The following is a 16,791-nucleotide window of genomic DNA, read 5'->3' as shown; positions in this document are numbered from 1 at the left end:
AAAATCTAAACTTATAAATGATGAGTCTCTACGATAATTTTTTATCGTGACTAAGTAATCACAACTTACACTCAAAAAAATTATAGGTAAAATGTTTTTTAAATTTACAAGTAAATTTTTTTTAATAAAATTGAAATAACTTTTGTTTGATTGTCACAAATTGTATTCACAAAAGAAATTATCAAGCGAATCAATTAATTATACAAATCAAAATAAAATTAGATAGACCTTACGCAAGGTTGGTTTTAGCGTAAAGTCATCAAAACCCTTGCTTTAGGCTCCACAATTTTATAAGTCTCATAATTTTATATAATATAGTTAATTATATTAAATATATATAAAAATTAAAATAATTAATAAAAAAAATTTAAATTAAATATTTATTTTTTCCCAATTCCTTCTTTTTTTTTTATTTCTTTAACTATTTATCTCATTTTCTCATTTATGTAAATATCAAAATAATTAATACAATTACTTATTTTTTTTATTTTTCCTATTACATACATAATAAATTTTTATTTTTTATCACTTCTCAATTTTCGTAATGTTAATAATTTTTAATTATTTTTTATTTTCAACAAACGTAATATATTTTTTAAAATTTTCAACTAATGATTTTTTTATTTTAATAAAAAAATTTCATTTAAATATTTAAATACTTTATGCCTTTAAATGTATTAAGCCGCCTTGCCTCTACCTGTCACGTTTTCCGTGTTTTGATATCACGTATCTTTGAATGTTAGCATCAGTGACGTAACTCCAATAAGATTTACGCTCCGAACGCAACGAATCAAAGCAACAGAAAAAATATATTATAATGCCCTTTGCCAAAATGAATACCTACTTTGTTCGTCGGGAATGTTTCAAAAGAGTAATTGAATTCAAGAACCGACCATTGACATTGACATATCTAAGAGGGTTAAGTGTTGAGCTAAAATCTTTCTTAGCAGACTACAAAGTCAGATTTACACTAAAATTAGGCAAACCCAGATTTTGTTCTAATAACGAATAATTTTTTTTATAATTTTTAAGTTTTAAATTAGAGTTTAATTATGTATGGATAGGTCTAAATTTAAATTTATTTGTCAAATTATTGTATTTTTTTGTTTGTTTTACTCTATGTATTAATAATTACATCATATTTGTTGAGAATTTTTTTGATCATGATTGTAATTTTTTTATTTGTATAAATAATTCATAAAAGAAATGAAAAACAAAACGGTTTGGTTAAAATCCAGGAACCAATGCTATGAAAGCAACAATCACCGAATTCAAAATGCCAGCATTTGTCCCAATTTATACACGAAACTATGCACTCGGTTTGTGGTAAAAGGAATGGGACAGTAAGGTCAAAGGTTGCAACAAAGCTGGAGACACCCTATTCCGTATCTGGCAGAAAAAGGAATCCAATTTTTTAAGTAATTATCAAAGTCGACTTTCCTTTTAAGTTAGACATGTACAAATGTCGTCTGCTCATGTTCACGGCTTCTTTTTTTATATCACTTATCCGAAAGAAACTTGTTAGTATATATTTTAATAATTTATAAATAATTAATAAAAAAAACACAAGTAAGCATTTGCGTATTTAATTTAATAATATATATATATATATATTATTTGTAGAACCGGCATTCAAATAAAAGATAATATCTATAAATTTTATAAATTTATTATTTTTCTAATAAGATGGAATAGTCGGTCAATCATTGATAATTTTATATAAAAATAATAGATTGATCGATTCAAATCTTAAATTTCAATTCTTTAATAAAAAATAACAACTGTTCATGGGCTTATGGCAAGCATATTTTACTCTTTTTTTATGTTGTGAAATATAATCTGAAAGAATATTTATGAGAGAAAAGTATTAATAAAGTAAAAAGATTTTATTTAAGAGTATATATTTATAAATGGAGTAAGAGGTCTATTTATAGGTTAATAATCTCTATCTAGATAGAATTTACAAAATAAAAGATAATACTAAGAGATTTTATTTGGATGGATTAAATTTAAATTTTAATCCGATTTAATCTACATCCAAATCTAAATATACATAATCAAATATAAGAGTTCAAATCAAATTACACTCTTATGTCTAGCTTGTTGGGTTATTTGGTTTGTCTCACTTGATTGGCTTGGTCTAAACTCTTGGATTGTGATATAATGGATTTTCACACGTATATTTATAACATTTCCCCTTGAATATAAATTTTTTTTAAAGAATACATTTTTGAAATAGTAATTCATTAAAAACCTTATCAAGAAAAATTCAATAAGAAAAACCTTGACGAAGAAAAAGAGTACAATTCGTATTTTACTCCCTCTAATAACTGCATTATTTAAAATCTTTAAAATCGACACATTCTAATCTTTTGTACCAACTTTTCAAATGTTGTAGTAGGAAGGGTTTTTGTGAATAAATCTATTAAATTGTCACTTGAATAAATTTGTTGAACATTGATATCTTTTTTTTTCATAGAGATTATGAGTGAAAAAAATCTTTTGTGAAATATGTTTTGTTTTATTGCTATTAATGTATCATTCCTTTAACTGGGTTATGCAAGCGATATTATTCTTATATAATATTGTTGGAATTTTCTTCTTAGTTGACAAGCCACATATTTCTCGAGTATATTGAGTTATAGATCTTAACCAGACACATTTACGACTTGCCTCATGAATTGCTAAAATTTCTGCACAATTAGAAGAAGTAGCAACTATAGTTTGTTTTACAGAACACCATGAAATAGCTGTACCTCCACATGTGAATAAGTAACGTATATGAGATCGAGTTTTGTGTGAATCAAATAAATATCTTGCATCCACATAACCAATTAAATCTGATTTTGAATTTATTTGAGTAATATAAGCCCATGGCCATTGTTCCTCGAAGATATCGAACTATATATTTAATTTCATTCTAATGTCTTCAAGTTGGAAAAGAACTATATCTTGTTAATGAATTTACAGCAAATGATATATCAGGTCGTGTATTACTAACAAAATACATTAGTGCTCTAATTGCATTAAGATATGACACTTCAAGATCAATAACTTTTTCATCATCTTCATGAGATTGGTCCTTTTTCACATCCAGTGACCTTACATCCATTGGTGGATTTAAGGGATGTACATTATATAGAATCATTTTAACACTTATGCTATATAATTTGATTGATGGGCATTTGTCAACTGCTTAATTTAAAGACTTAGAACAAAACTTTATTTTTTCAAAGTCTTTCATCTCAAATTCTTTCTTTAAGTAACTCATCGCTTTTGATAATTCTTCAGGTGTTTTAATAATATTCAAGTTATCAACATAAACAGCAATTATGAAAAATTCAGATAAAATCTTTTTATAAAACACTTGGGCATATAGGATCATTTTTATAACCTTCTTTCCACTAATATTCATTAAGGCAATTACACCACATGCATCCAAATTGCTTTCTTTTTGGACTTGGGGAAGGAGGATTTGAACCTTACTCTTTAAGTATTAAGATCATGCACCAACTAATGAGCAAAATGCTCGGGTGCGCGTCTAAATTGCTTTTAATCTATATAAATATTTATTTAATTTGATTGAATAAGTTTTCCAAGAATTGTGTGCTTTAGGTAACTTAAATTCTTTAAGGATTTTTATATAGATATCGATATCGAGTTAACCATATAAATAGACTATAGCTACATTCATTAGACTCATTTCAAACTTTTCATGTAATGGAAAACTAATTAAATATAGAAATGTAATCGCATCTGCCACAAGAGAATATGTCTCTTCATAATCAATATCAAGTCTTTGGATAAAACCTTCTGTTGCAAATCGTGCTTTATTTCTCACAACCTTATTTTTCTCATTTCGTTTTTGCACAAATACCCATTTAAATCCCACTGGTTTTACACCATTTGTTATATAGACTATAAGTTCAAAATTTTCACCTTTTGCAAGTGAATTCAATTTCGCCTTAATTGCATCTTTCCACATTGGTCAATTATTTCTATGTCTACATTCTTCGATAGATGTAGGTTCAATATTTTTTTTATAATATTGAACAATACATTATATGCAAAAGTATTATCGATGTTTATTTCATTTTATTTTCATCTTTTTTTGTCAAGACATAAGTTATTGAGATCTTTTCATTTTCAATAATTTCAGGTACTTGAATTTCTTCAAGAATTTTAGAGTTTAAGGTTTAGATAGAGATATGCAAAAGTATTATCGATGTTTATTTCATTTTAATTTCATCTTTTCTTGTCATGACATAATTTATTGAGATCTTTCCACATTGGTCAATTATTTCTATGTCGTTGTTACAATCGACAAACCTTAAGTGAATAAATCTCTTGTTAATGATTCTAGATATTTATTATAGATAGAGATTTGTATCCAACATATATTCCTAACCTTTTTTGAAGACCTATCTTTGTGCATTATTATGGAACAATTGAGACATATATTGCATATCTAAAAATTCTTAGATAGAAAATAGTTAGTTTCTGACCATAAACCAATTGTGTAAAGAAGAATTTATGATAATTCGTTGGCATAATGCGTACAAGTGTTGTTACATGCAAAATGGTATACTCCCAAGCTGAAATGAGGAGTTTAGTTTTCACAAGCACTGGCCTTACAATTAGTTGAAAGTGTTTAATAAATGATTCAGTCAGACCATTTTGTGTATGAACATGAGTAACAAACAGTTCAATAATTATTCTAACTAATATACAATATTTATTAAAGGCTTGAGATGTATTCACTAGCATCGTCAAGATGAACAATTTTGATCTCATAATCAGGAAAATGTGCTCGCAAACAAATGAGTTGGGCAGATAATCTTACAAATGTGAAATTGCAAGTTAATAATAAGCACATATATGGTCATCTAGTTGATATATCAATTAAAATCATAAAATATTTAAATGTTTTACATAATGGATATATGGGTTCACATATATCACCTTAAATAAATTTCAAAAATGTAAAAGATTCAGTCCCAAGTTTAGCTAGTGATGGCTTTAAAATTAAATTGCCTTGAGAGTAAGCAATAAATAAGAATTCATCATATTAATAAATCTTTTAATTTCTTAATAAATGACCACATGAATTTTTAATAATTTTTTGCATAATTATTGATTTGAAATGGCCTAATCGGTCATGTCAAACATCAAAATTATTAGTAAACTTTTGATTTACTATAGATGACTTTCAATTATTTTAATATTTATGTAGTACAATCTTAATGAATATTTATATTTTTCTTCAATAGAACAAGATACATATATAGTGAAAATTTTGCAAGTTAACATAAGATAAACATTAGATATATAATTTACTATTAAAGCACATAATAAAAACATATTATTTAAATATAATGAGAACATATAAAAACATGTTCATAATAAAACTATACTAAAACATACGAACAAATTGTTTAAGAAATTTTATTTCTGTATATTTTAATCACTAATCACATAGTCAATTTCTTCTGTATGGTGAACAAGAAAAACAATAGAATCTATATGTATTATATCAACTTAGTCATAGTTAAAATTACTTTGAACAAAATTTACTTCGATATATATTTTTTTCTTTAAGCTTTCAGTAATGCTTTTCAACAAGATGTTTTAACGTATGATAGATACGCAACTAATGGCTTTTCATGTCACATCGATGATAGATATTTTCTATATTTCTCTTATTCTGATCACTTTTATGATTTTCTAATATCTTTTTACTATTCATCTACTTTTGATGGGTAAAAGTATCTATCTACTTCTAAGGGATAAAGGTATACATCCACTTTTGGTGGTTAAATATATTCTTAAAATAGTGATTGGTGTAACCACCATGATAGCAATTATTATGGCTACATCTTTCACGTCTTTGATCATAATTATTAATTTTTTTCACATTCACTTTTGAAAATGTATGAAGTTTAGCAATTCATTATTTTGCTCAACCGTAAAAAGACATGAAATCTAAAACAAACCTTATAGATAACACACAAAGTCAAATCTCATAAACAATCAATTTCATATATTCAATTCAAAATGTAGTATGCAAATCTCACGTTATCAAAGATAGATTTACATATGTTGAGCAAAATCATAGTCAAAATTCAACAAAAAAAATCATATATTGAGAAACTCATATTCCAAAACTAGAATAAAGATATCATATATAATTATATATATTTTCATGCTTAACCTGATATAATAAATCAAGGAACAAAATATGATCAATATTACATGATAGCAAAATTCACATTAAGGCTGATTTTCACGGAACAAAAACATCAAAGAAATGTCAAGTCACTTACTTGATTTGCAAAATAAAAAATCAAAGACCAACCATTAAAATCCTTTTGAAGTCTGAAGAAATGAAACTTTGACTTTGAGATAATGATGATGAAAACTAAATGACACTAAAACTTAAGAGATTCGAGAATTGTGCTAATAATGTATTGTGAAATATAACTTGAAAAAACATCTATAAGAGAAAAGTGTTAATACAGTAAGAAGATTTATTCAAAAGTATGTATTTACAAATGAAGTAAAAGACTTATTTATAGACTAATAACCCCTATTTAGATAGAATTTACAAGATAAAAATAATACTAAGGGATTTGATTTGGATTGATTAAATCCAAATTTTAATTCAATCTAATTTATATCTAACTTTAGATATACATAATCAAATATAAGAGTTCAAATCAAATTAAACTCATATATCTGACTCATTGGTTATTTGACCTGTCTTGACTACTTAACTTAGTTTGAACTCTTAAATTGTAATATAATAAATATTCACACATATTTATTCTTTTAAATAAATAAAAATTTATATCAAGCTGCGAAGGTAGGAACAAAGCACACAAACACAACATAGAATCATCCAGCTCCCACGTATTCCAAGGATCCTAAGACCAATCATAAAGCATATAAAAAACTTTCTTATATATTTTCAATAATGATTAAAAATTATGAGATTAAATAATAGTGGTTTCTCATTAAAAAAAATCAAGCAAGTAAAGTTTAATATATACTTCGTTTCAAAGGTGAATTTATCATCTATAAATTACAAATTATCATCTCATTAAAATTATAAAGAATCTTTGTCAATAAGCAACAATTGTACTAAGTAGGTGGCAAGTTAAAATTCATTAACAATGTAATAGTTTAGCTAAATAGATAATTAGAATGCATGGTATATGGTGTTTATAAATTAACAACTTGTAGCTTTTTGTCATTTGAAAAACATTAGGAAATCTATTTAAAGCCTGTTTGGCCCAATTTTTTTTTTAACTTAAAAGCTATTATTAAGCTCTTATGAAAAATAATAGCTTTTAGAATTAAATTAAAGCTGTTTGGTAAACTGTTTAACACAATAAATTATATAAGCTCTAATTTCGATTAAAATTACTATAAACGGTATTCATGCCATCTTCAATCACCTAATAAGCTATAATGTAATACTTCAAGTTTATATATAATTTCAGATGTTAAAATTGAAGAAATCAATAAAAAAAAAGAACAACTCTCAAACTTATATAGTAGCAATAGTATTAGATTTTTGTTGATCTAACAAGTAATCGGACCATGATGCTTTAATTCCTAAAAAGAAGAGAAAAGAGGAAACGATGTATTTAACATTAAAATCTTTTTTTGTGAAAAAGAGAGAAAATCTTTAAATAATATTTGCATGTAGTTTTGAATTTTAGATTTTTTTTTCTCATAATCTTTGCAAGAACAAAAAAATTCTAGACTTTGATATTCTGTTGTTAAGTCTTCTATTTTTTTATTAGTTTTTGTAGAGAGAGGTAGAGAAGAGGGAAATCGTGATTTACGTTGAAGAATGGTTATTTGTAAAGGGAAGAAAAGAAGAGGGAAATTAATTGAAAAATGGATATTTTTTGAAAAATTAATGTGTTTTTAAAAGAAGAAAAGAGAAAGCTCATCTTTGAAGTTTTTTTTAAGCTCTTTATTTAAAATTTTTATTTTTAAAATAAAAATTATTTTTTTAAGAGCTTCTTAAAAGATTATGTTTGACTTGACTTTTTCTTTTAAAAAGTAAATAAGCTGAAAAAAAGCCAGACTAAACAAGCACTTAATACGAGCAGAATCTTATTCTCTCTTTCACCCAATTTTTTTAAGACAGATTGGCCCTTGGCCCATTAAAAATATCATGAATTTTCATGAAATATTTTCTATGAAACAATCAAACATAAAAAAAACATTGTCATTGTCAATAGCATTTTCCAAATAAAAAAAAAATCCATGCAAGGTTAATCATTGGCCAAAAAAAAAGTACAAACCTAATCATTAAAGTATCCTAAATTTCATGGTTATAAAATAATAATATAAACTTATTTTTTTAGAGGAGTTTAATCAATTTTTTCATAATAAATATATAAATAAAAAAATTTATATTTAAAATCAAATTTAGATAAATAATTTGTATTATATTAAAATAAAATAATATAACAAGATTAAATAAATTCTTTTTTTTCTTTTATTCATAATAGTATAAAAATTTGAAATATATTTGATTTAATTTTATACTTGTGTTGAACTCAAATTAGCAAAATAGGTTGATTTAGTTACAATTTTCACAATTTACAAATACTTATTCTTTCGGAATTAGTCAACCCTTACTCAATTTCCCTTTTATTTAAATTTACTTAAAGTTTCTTATAAAACGATTTCATTTAAGTTTAAATACCACAATTAAATTCTGTTAAATTTAAATTTAAATTATTAATTTAGATTTACAAAAAATTTATAAATACAAAATAAAATGGAACAAATATTTGCAATTATACTTAACTCTATCAGTCATAAATGCACAATTAAATCTAGGATTGTTTACTTAAAAAATATAATATGAAATACTAAACAAAATGAAAACATAAAAAATAAATAAATAATTGAAGAGGTGGAGTAGTTCAGATTCTATGGGTGTAATAAGAGGCTTGTCAGGTCCAAATTAAGCAAGTTCGAACGAAGAATTATTTTTATAATCATCGTTAACTTCATATCTCCTTTTTTCATTTTTAAAAAAGAAAGAACTAAATCAACCTATTTTGCTAATTTGAGTTCAGTTCAAGTTGAAAACTAAATTAAATAAAATTTAAATTTTTATACTATTATAAATAGAAAAAATTTATTTAGTCTTTTTATATTATTTTAATTTAATATAATGCAAGTTATTTATCTAAACTTGGCTTTAAGAATGAAATTTATTCAAAATTTTTTTTATAGAAAGAGAATTCAAACTTAATTTTTGTAAAAAAGATAAATTAATATATATATGTTTTAAAATCAAATAATCATGTAAAAAAATATTTATATATTTTTTAACACCATAAATCTTTTACACTTAAATATTTATCTTATTAAGAAGTATGTTTATTATTTACTTAAATATTTATATTTTTAAAATATTTTTTTAAATTTAATATCTCAACATCTTAATTTTATTCAACTTAATCTTTGTATTATATATTTTTATTCAATTTAATTCCTATAACGTGATACAAATTTTTTAAAAAAATTTTTGATCTACCATTTGACATGACACGTTAACATGTTAATGTCACGTCAACATTCTCACATTATTGTATTTGTGACACATGATACTGTCTCGTCATCGCATGTAATTTTTTTTTTTTTTGTATAAAGTGAATTATTGACACGTGTGGAATGCGTGAGTAAAAGTTGGTTGATGTTGAGTTGGAGAATTGTGAAGGCAAAGGGCAAAAGGTGCGTGTGGCGTTCCAGAAGTGCTTGCTTTTTTTGGTGTAAAGCAAAGGCATGCAGTAACGAAAGACTACCTTTGTTTTGGTGTTCACATGTTGGGTAGGGCGGCTTCCTTAGTTGTCGTTTTATCCGTTTGCCAACACAAATATATCTGTCGTTTTGTTATACCCCCCATCTGGATCCCTTTCGTTTTTCATGTTATATCCGTTGTCCGTTGTGTAACAAAATGAGCTTTCAAAGTGAATTATTTGTCGCTTTGCGAGAAATTCAAGATTGGACTTGGTACTTAGATTTTGAATCCTACGTTCAGAAGTCAGTTTTCTTTTTACTCGCACATGTTAATGAGTTGTAAATATAGCCGAATTCGGAAATGGACACTCACATGCCATTCATTTAGAGGATGGAGATGTACATGTGGTAAATCTGGCTTCTACACTTTTTCATTCGAAAACAAAGAAAAAGATGAATTATAAGATTCATTGTAAGCGGACATTAACTAGATATAACAAATATAAAGTTTTATTTCTTATTAAGAGAATTCCAAGATTTAAATAATGTTTATCGAAAGAAAAATGATATACAGGTTTTGAAATTATAGTTATTTGTAATACGAATTTCTATCATACATGTTACGAATCCACATAATTAAAAGATGAGATAAGTAAAAATTTAAGTATGTTTTTTAAATTGTAAATGTGGGTTCGTGATTAATATGGTACTAGAGCTTGTTTAACTTTTTATTGACGTTGGACTTCTTATAAAAGATATCAAGATCAAAGTAAATTTGTATCAAAGTGAGTTTCTTTTTACATTGCATAATTATATCAATAAGAGATAAGATAGTTTTTATTTTTTTTATATTCAAGTATTTCACTTATTAATTGGTATATGATCTTTTTGTATAAAAAATAAAGTTTGAATTGATTTTTTTTTCAATTATATAAAAAAAGTTTTAAAAATATTCTTTTACTTAATGACATAATTTTACATTGAAAATATAGATCCATTACAATATATTTTGCTAGTTTTTCTATTTTTAATTGATCATCTTTTATATCAATATAAAACTGTCTTTTACAATTTTATTTTTTTTATTTTTAGTTTTCAGATATGGAATGACGTAAACATGAAATTTAAAAACGTATGACATTGGATAAGCAATCACACCTATTTTTATGTATATTTGTGATTAAAAATGATTCATTCTAACCCAATAAACAATTCCCACCCACCTCAAACTTTTGTTTTTGGGTAATCTAAGCTATAAACAAAAGCGAAAATCAGTTAAACATACCTGATAAAACGGCACATACAATGTAGCGTACACGAATTCTCAAAGTCAAAGCGTACAGCTGCCAGCCGGGCGGCCATGCCGGGCCGCTGCACGTTTCCTCACCCAAAACTTCGAAATGCCATTTTCTTTTAAAAAAGAATAGTTTTGAAGAAATTGGCAAAGGAACCGAACCTTTGTCAGCCGTCGTTGACGTTTCTGTTGAAGCGCGTGAGTTTTTCCACACTCAAAAGCCGCTCTTCATGTGTCATTACCATCCTTTATAAATAAAAGGTTAAGCCTGAGCCCATCGTAATTATCGTACACCACCGAATCCAGAAAGGCAGAGCAAACCATTTTACTGTTAATTGGGTTTCTTCCTTTGTTGTCATTTCCCTCTTTATCTGCTAAACTCTCCATTTCATAAAGCCCACCGCATCTCCTTCGTTGCACTCCATCCAAAGCTTTTTCCACATGGCTTCGTCTTTGTCATCAAAAGATTTCCAAGAGGGTATAATCATATATGCAGCTTTTTCTTCCTGAGTTTCTATGAACAAATTACGCTTAATTAATTTGCAGATGACTGGTTTTTGTTGTTAGTAATTGTAAGAATATTGTGTGCATTGCAGGAGTAGATGAAGGGAGACCTATTCCTACTGACCAGAACGTTCTGCAAAAGCATGTTGCGTTCTTTGACAGGAACCATGATGGCCTCATTTATCCATGGGAGACTTTTGAAGGTTCTTTTTTAACTCTAAAAAAGAAAGAAGAGAATTCATTTTATTTCTTCAAGGATTATAATTTGTTCTTGGGGTTCTCTTAAACAGGTTTTCGAGCGATTGGGGCTGGTTATATGTTGTCAATTGCCAGTGCTATCTTAATCAATATTGCTCTCAGTCGCAAAACTCGCGCTGTAAACTCCTCGCTCATATCCTCTTCTTTCTGTGTCGGGTCCTTCTGATTTTGATTTGGTTTTTGGTCTGAATCCCTTTATTCTGCTATTTCTTTTATCTGTCTCAATTTGTGGTTTCATCAGTTATGTCCTTTCCTTGCTCTTGTGAAATTTTACTCTTAAAACTTGGGATTTGAATAACGATCGGAGATATATATTGAAGGAAATGATAAGTAGTCAAACATTGTACTTCCAAAACAGAAAGTGGCAAATCGCGTAGATAATTAATTAATAATTGCCTGTTTAAACCAAACATTAATTAGGTGGTTGTTTCTCTCTCTCTTTCTGAACCTTATGCGTGTTCTAGACTTCTAGCCTTCCATGATTTAAAACGTCTGAATCTAAGGTTTTTCTGGTTGGACACGTGGACAATATGGTTTCCATAGCTTGAAGACTAGGTGAGTTGGATGAGTCAAGCAATCATCGACAAAAGGAATGTAAGAACACATAGTGCACAAGACTATTCAATGCGTTGCTGTCCAGGGTGACCATTGCTTAGTCCAAAAAGACAAAACTTTCTTCTGTTGGAGCAGGCCTTTGAGAAGTGAGAAGGACAAACAATAAATTGGAGATTCTTTCTCAGTGTTTTTCTTTTCTTCCTTTTTTTGGTATTTTTTGATGTATCAACCTTCACCATCCACATACTCAAATTTTTTTTAAGGGCCTGTTTGGTTCACAAAATCTTGAATTTTTTGCTTGAAATATTCACAACATTTCTAAGCATGCCGATTTTTGGATCATTTGATAACATGTTAGTAGAAAATGTAAGGTTCCAAATTATCAGAAATTTCACCATTTTAGGAGGAAACCCATACCTACCTTCCACTTATGTCAGGAGGGAATGTGAATTTTCTCCTTTTTATGTCATTGCTAAATGCTCATTTTGATCAAAAATACAAAAACCCAAAGCCAATTTCCGCAAGCCCTAAACCTGATATGCTACAATATTTATGCTATAAATGTATATGACTTTATTTTCTACGTCTTAAATAAATATTTTCAGTTATGCTATAATATAATTTGTCATTTTTAAGTAAATATTATATAATATATAATTTTAAATTTACTTTGATGGCAACTGTACTTTTATTGTTAAATATTTTATATTCGTTAAAATTATTAATTCAATCAATAGATAAATGATTTTTAAGTATCAATGCCTTTATATAGTGATATAGATACTTTGTTAATTATATATATATATATATATATATATATATGTTATTTTCAATTTGATTTGTTATATTTCCAATATGTAAAATTTCATAAAGAATTGCATTAATATAGATTCATTTTATTATTTTAGTATTAGATGGCACCATATATAGGCCAATAGAACATGGTTATAAAGACTTAAAAATCCAAATATTATTATAGATCCTTTGGTCCTAATATTATTATAAGATACGAAAAAGACTGTTTCTTATTATATAGTTGAAATCATAAGGACAACAAAGTTTTTTTTCCCCTTTAAACTTTATCACCACTGTACATCTACTAGATCTTTTTTGAGTTCAGTTTATCTAGATTTTAATTTTCATACAACATTCCGCCATTTATAGTCGCTGAAGTTTCCAAAGAGGTGGGATGTGTTACATGAACTAGGACCTCGGAAGATAGTACTAGGAAAGAGGAAAACAGCATAACTGGAAATCCTGTTTTCTAACATTTTTTTCCCTCATCCTCTAGCTTCCAGTCAGAATGAGGCATCTGTTCCTTAAATAGAGTTCATAAAACTAAGAAGAATAGATATAGCACAAACAGTCTTCCTCAAAATCCCTGAATATTTTCACTAAATCGAGATAGGATGCCAAAAAATTTATACATAAATACTTTCCATATATGATCTGGGACAAAATTTCTTTTTGCGTTAAACTATATGGAGATCAGTATTTACCGGTATATATTTTCCACTTTGTTTTTCAGTGTATGATCTTATTTCAACATTTGGTGCAGGGGAAATTTTCTTTGCTCTTCCCCATTGAGGTTAAAAACATTCACAAGGCAAAACATGGGAGTGACTCTGGCGTATACGACAGTGAAGGAAGGTAAATCTCATTCATTAAATTTTAATTTGCATCACATGGATCTGAGTTGTTATTCTTGCCAACGAATACTAAGGATAAAGCTTGCAAAGAATCTAAGCTTTATACTTAATTTAAGCATTGTCCTATCTGGCATGCCTCAATTCCATGTCTTTATGCTAAATGTCTTATTCTTTCTTACCTTATGGGGAACGTCATGAGTTGCTTGCTGATACGATCTGGTTATATGAATCTGTAATTACAATATGAAAAAGTTGAAAATCTTCGGGTTGGATAGTATCCCAGATTTCTTACTCCCTGTTCTTCTTCCTGATTAATTTTTTCTGCTATTATCTCTATTTGTTTATACATTAATGACAGTAGGACCTAATCTATATTTAAGTCACTATCTTATAGAACCTGACCGTACTGGCTCATGCTGTCAAGCTTGACCCACCATATGGTAGAGAAATTAGACCAAAGTTGGCAGGTTGAGTTACTAGGTTAGGTTGCCATTTTTCATTTAGGTTCAAATAAATGAAGTCAAATTAATGACGGATTTGTTAGCTATAAATGTGCTAGCTACCAAGTTTTTGGTTGGTATTCCCTTGTGAATTATTTATTATATCATCTAATTTTAGAATTGTAATATGATAGGTTTGTGCCCTTGAAGTTTGAAGAAATCTTCAGCAAATTCGCCAGGACACATTCCAATGCCTTAACATCTGATGAACTGAAGGCAATGCTCAAGGCTAATAGGGAACCACAGGATTACAAAGGATGGTTAGTTTTAATAATTTTTTTTCTCAGTTTATTAATAATTTTGTACAAAAGAAAAAAAAATAAAAACGTTGGAAAACAAAATTGCAGGATTGGTAGCTGGACAGAATGGAGGACTTTATACAGTCTATGCAAGGACAAACATGGTTTATTGCGTAAAGAAACAATTAGAGCTGTTTATGATGGAAGCCTCTTTGAACATATGGAGAGGGAAAGAGCAGCTGCCAAAAAGAAAGCGTAATGAGCCTTTACATTCCAATTGCAATGACTTAATTTTAAATTCTTTGATTTGCTTAATTTGAGAATTAAATGTAAATTAATTGTTTGAAGCAAACAAGAAGGAGAAGAGTAAGCTCTAGTGGGATTATTTTCTTCTGCTTTTTGTCCGTGATGCAGCTGTATGTAAAGCGATGGTTGTTATTTCGTATGCTGGTCATGGACTGCTCGGCCACAAGGGGTGGGAAGATTTGACTCAGGATTGTAACTTAAAATGTTTGTGTTCTTTGTTTAGATTTATTTGATAGAAATGTATAAGCATAAACCATTGTTAAATTTACTGAACGTATTGAGAATTTCATTGAATGGTAGATCGTTGAAACTCTCTCCCTCGGTCTCCCTCACTTAAATCCCACTCAGTCTCTAGGTTAATTTGATACCAGGCTTCCAGTTTGCGTAATAGGATTCAGCATTGGCCATCTCTTGAGGTCCCTGTGCGTATATCTCGGCTTGTACCAGGCCCAGCCCAATTATGATGTGATTCTCCAGAGAAGAACATGCCATTAAGCCTCTTGCATGAAGCTCCAATGATTAGATTAGGATAGGGTATCATGTTCTCAATTATAGCAATGAGAATAAGACACTGCATATTTCTTTTTGAACATTATTTTGGGATGCCCAAAGTATTTATAGCATAAATTTGAGTTTCCTCACCCACTGCTCTGAGGTTTCCACCAGGAAATCCCAGATTCCCATCAAGGAAAATAGTTCAATTTGCCATGATCTCTCTCCAGACAAATGCCGATTAATTTGTTGCTACATAAACAAGAAACTCAATATCTGGGTCTAAATAATAAGAAATTAATATCCCTTAAGAATAAACCTGTGGTAAGTAAAATATGGTTGAAAGCTGAGCCAAAAAATATAAGCGTGAAAGCACCTGGAGATACAGATAAGAGATAGGAAGAAATAAAGCAGCTTGATATTATTGACACTTAGGTTCAAGTACATCCACAGATGTAGAAGAGGACAGAAAATATATGCTTGTGATCAATTTCGGTCACCTTAAAAGTTAGAGCTTTCACTTTTCAGGCTAATCATAAACTCACAGGTATTTCAGATAGTTTTTAACATCTGTCTTGACAGTAGCAACTTTCCTATGTGAATTTAACAGCTTGGAAACTTTGAACCCAGTAATTTGAATCAAAGTTTCACAAGGCTTAACCAATCATCGCCTTTGCATTAGTCATGGTAATATGATTACCATCCTTGAAAAGTTGAGCAAGCTTTGGTTAGCTTCAACATCAATCATCTTCTCTTAAAGCAATTCAGGTGGCATTTCATAAGAGGGAAATCAACTCTTCACAACTGGAAAAGAAAGATGGCCTGCCGTAGCTGTTGGACCAACCTATAATATAAAGTGAATGAATAGTTTAGTCTTATCAATATTATTTATATTTTGTCTTCGATGTATTACAAATCCAACATCAATTCTAAAGTAAAGTTTACTTTTCTGTTAACCCTTTATGTTCCTCACATGCACATCTTGTCCGATGTTGGTTCGTGAATAGGAGGAATATCAACAACCATTTGAACAAAACAGAACAGAAAGAATAATATGGTTATATCAATAACTACATTATTATGTAATTAGATTTTTAATTATCAGGGTGAGTGCTTGAAGTTTTCATTGGAATGGAAGGTAAGGGGTTGCTTGGGTTTAAACCTTAACCCAAGTTTAAATGCCCCGACGATGGTCTGCTAGGCCAACCGGTAGAAGGCATGTA

The 16,791-nt window shown here is 28.3% G+C and overlaps 1 protein-coding gene and 1 non-coding gene across 5 annotated transcripts; one reads left to right on the top strand and one right to left on the bottom strand.

Moving 5' to 3' along the window:
- Positions 1-8,943: 8,943 nt before the first annotated feature.
- On the bottom strand, positions 8,944-9,036 carry LOC148764330 (small nucleolar RNA snoR8a). Its single transcript, XR_016024963.1, has one exon. It is a non-coding gene; the product is annotated as a small nucleolar RNA snoR8a (small nucleolar RNA).
- A 2,098-nt stretch (positions 9,037-11,134) lies between these two features.
- LOC18609860 (putative peroxygenase 4) lies at positions 11,135-15,671 on the top strand. Of its 4 annotated transcripts, none has more exons than XM_007045186.3 (7): positions 11,135-11,543; positions 11,662-11,772; positions 11,860-11,945; positions 13,941-14,032; positions 14,666-14,791; positions 14,879-15,025; positions 15,448-15,671. In XM_007045186.3, the coding sequence occupies exons 1-7, from the start codon at positions 11,507-11,509 to the stop codon at positions 15,569-15,571; spliced, it is 723 nt and encodes a 240-aa protein (XP_007045248.2). In that variant the 5' UTR covers positions 11,135-11,506; the 3' UTR covers positions 15,572-15,671. The 4 variants fall into 4 exon arrangements, with proteins under 4 accessions (XP_007045248.2, XP_017971719.1, XP_088659994.1 ...); XM_018116230.2 differs by lacking the exon at positions 15,448-15,671 and adding an exon at positions 15,185-15,375 and having other exon boundaries at positions 11,162-11,543; XM_018116229.2 differs by lacking the exon at positions 15,448-15,671 and adding an exon at positions 15,119-15,375 and having other exon boundaries at positions 11,183-11,543.
- Positions 15,672-16,791: the final 1,120 nt, after the last annotated feature.

Source organism: Theobroma cacao, chromosome 2 (genome assembly GCF_053813885.1).
Source record: "Theobroma cacao isolate CCN51 chromosome 2, ASM5381388v1, whole genome shotgun sequence".
NCBI classification, from domain to species: Eukaryota; Viridiplantae; Streptophyta; class Magnoliopsida; order Malvales; family Malvaceae; genus Theobroma; species Theobroma cacao.
The sequence above is the reverse complement of the archived record's forward strand: the minus strand, read 5'-3'. Positions and strand labels throughout refer to the sequence as shown.

Bases quoted from the DNA above. Each gene is read 5' to 3' on its own strand.
- LOC18609860 (XM_007045186.3), top strand. From the start codon at position 11,507: ATGGCTTCGTCTTTGTCATCAAAAGATTTCCAAGAGG. The intron at 11,544-11,661 runs GTATAATCATAT...TGTGCATTGCAG, and splicing joins ATCAAAAGATTTCCAAGAGG to GAGTAGATGAAGGGAGACCT. The intron at 14,792-14,878 runs GTTAGTTTTAAT...ACAAAATTGCAG, and splicing joins CCACAGGATTACAAAGGATG to GATTGGTAGCTGGACAGAAT.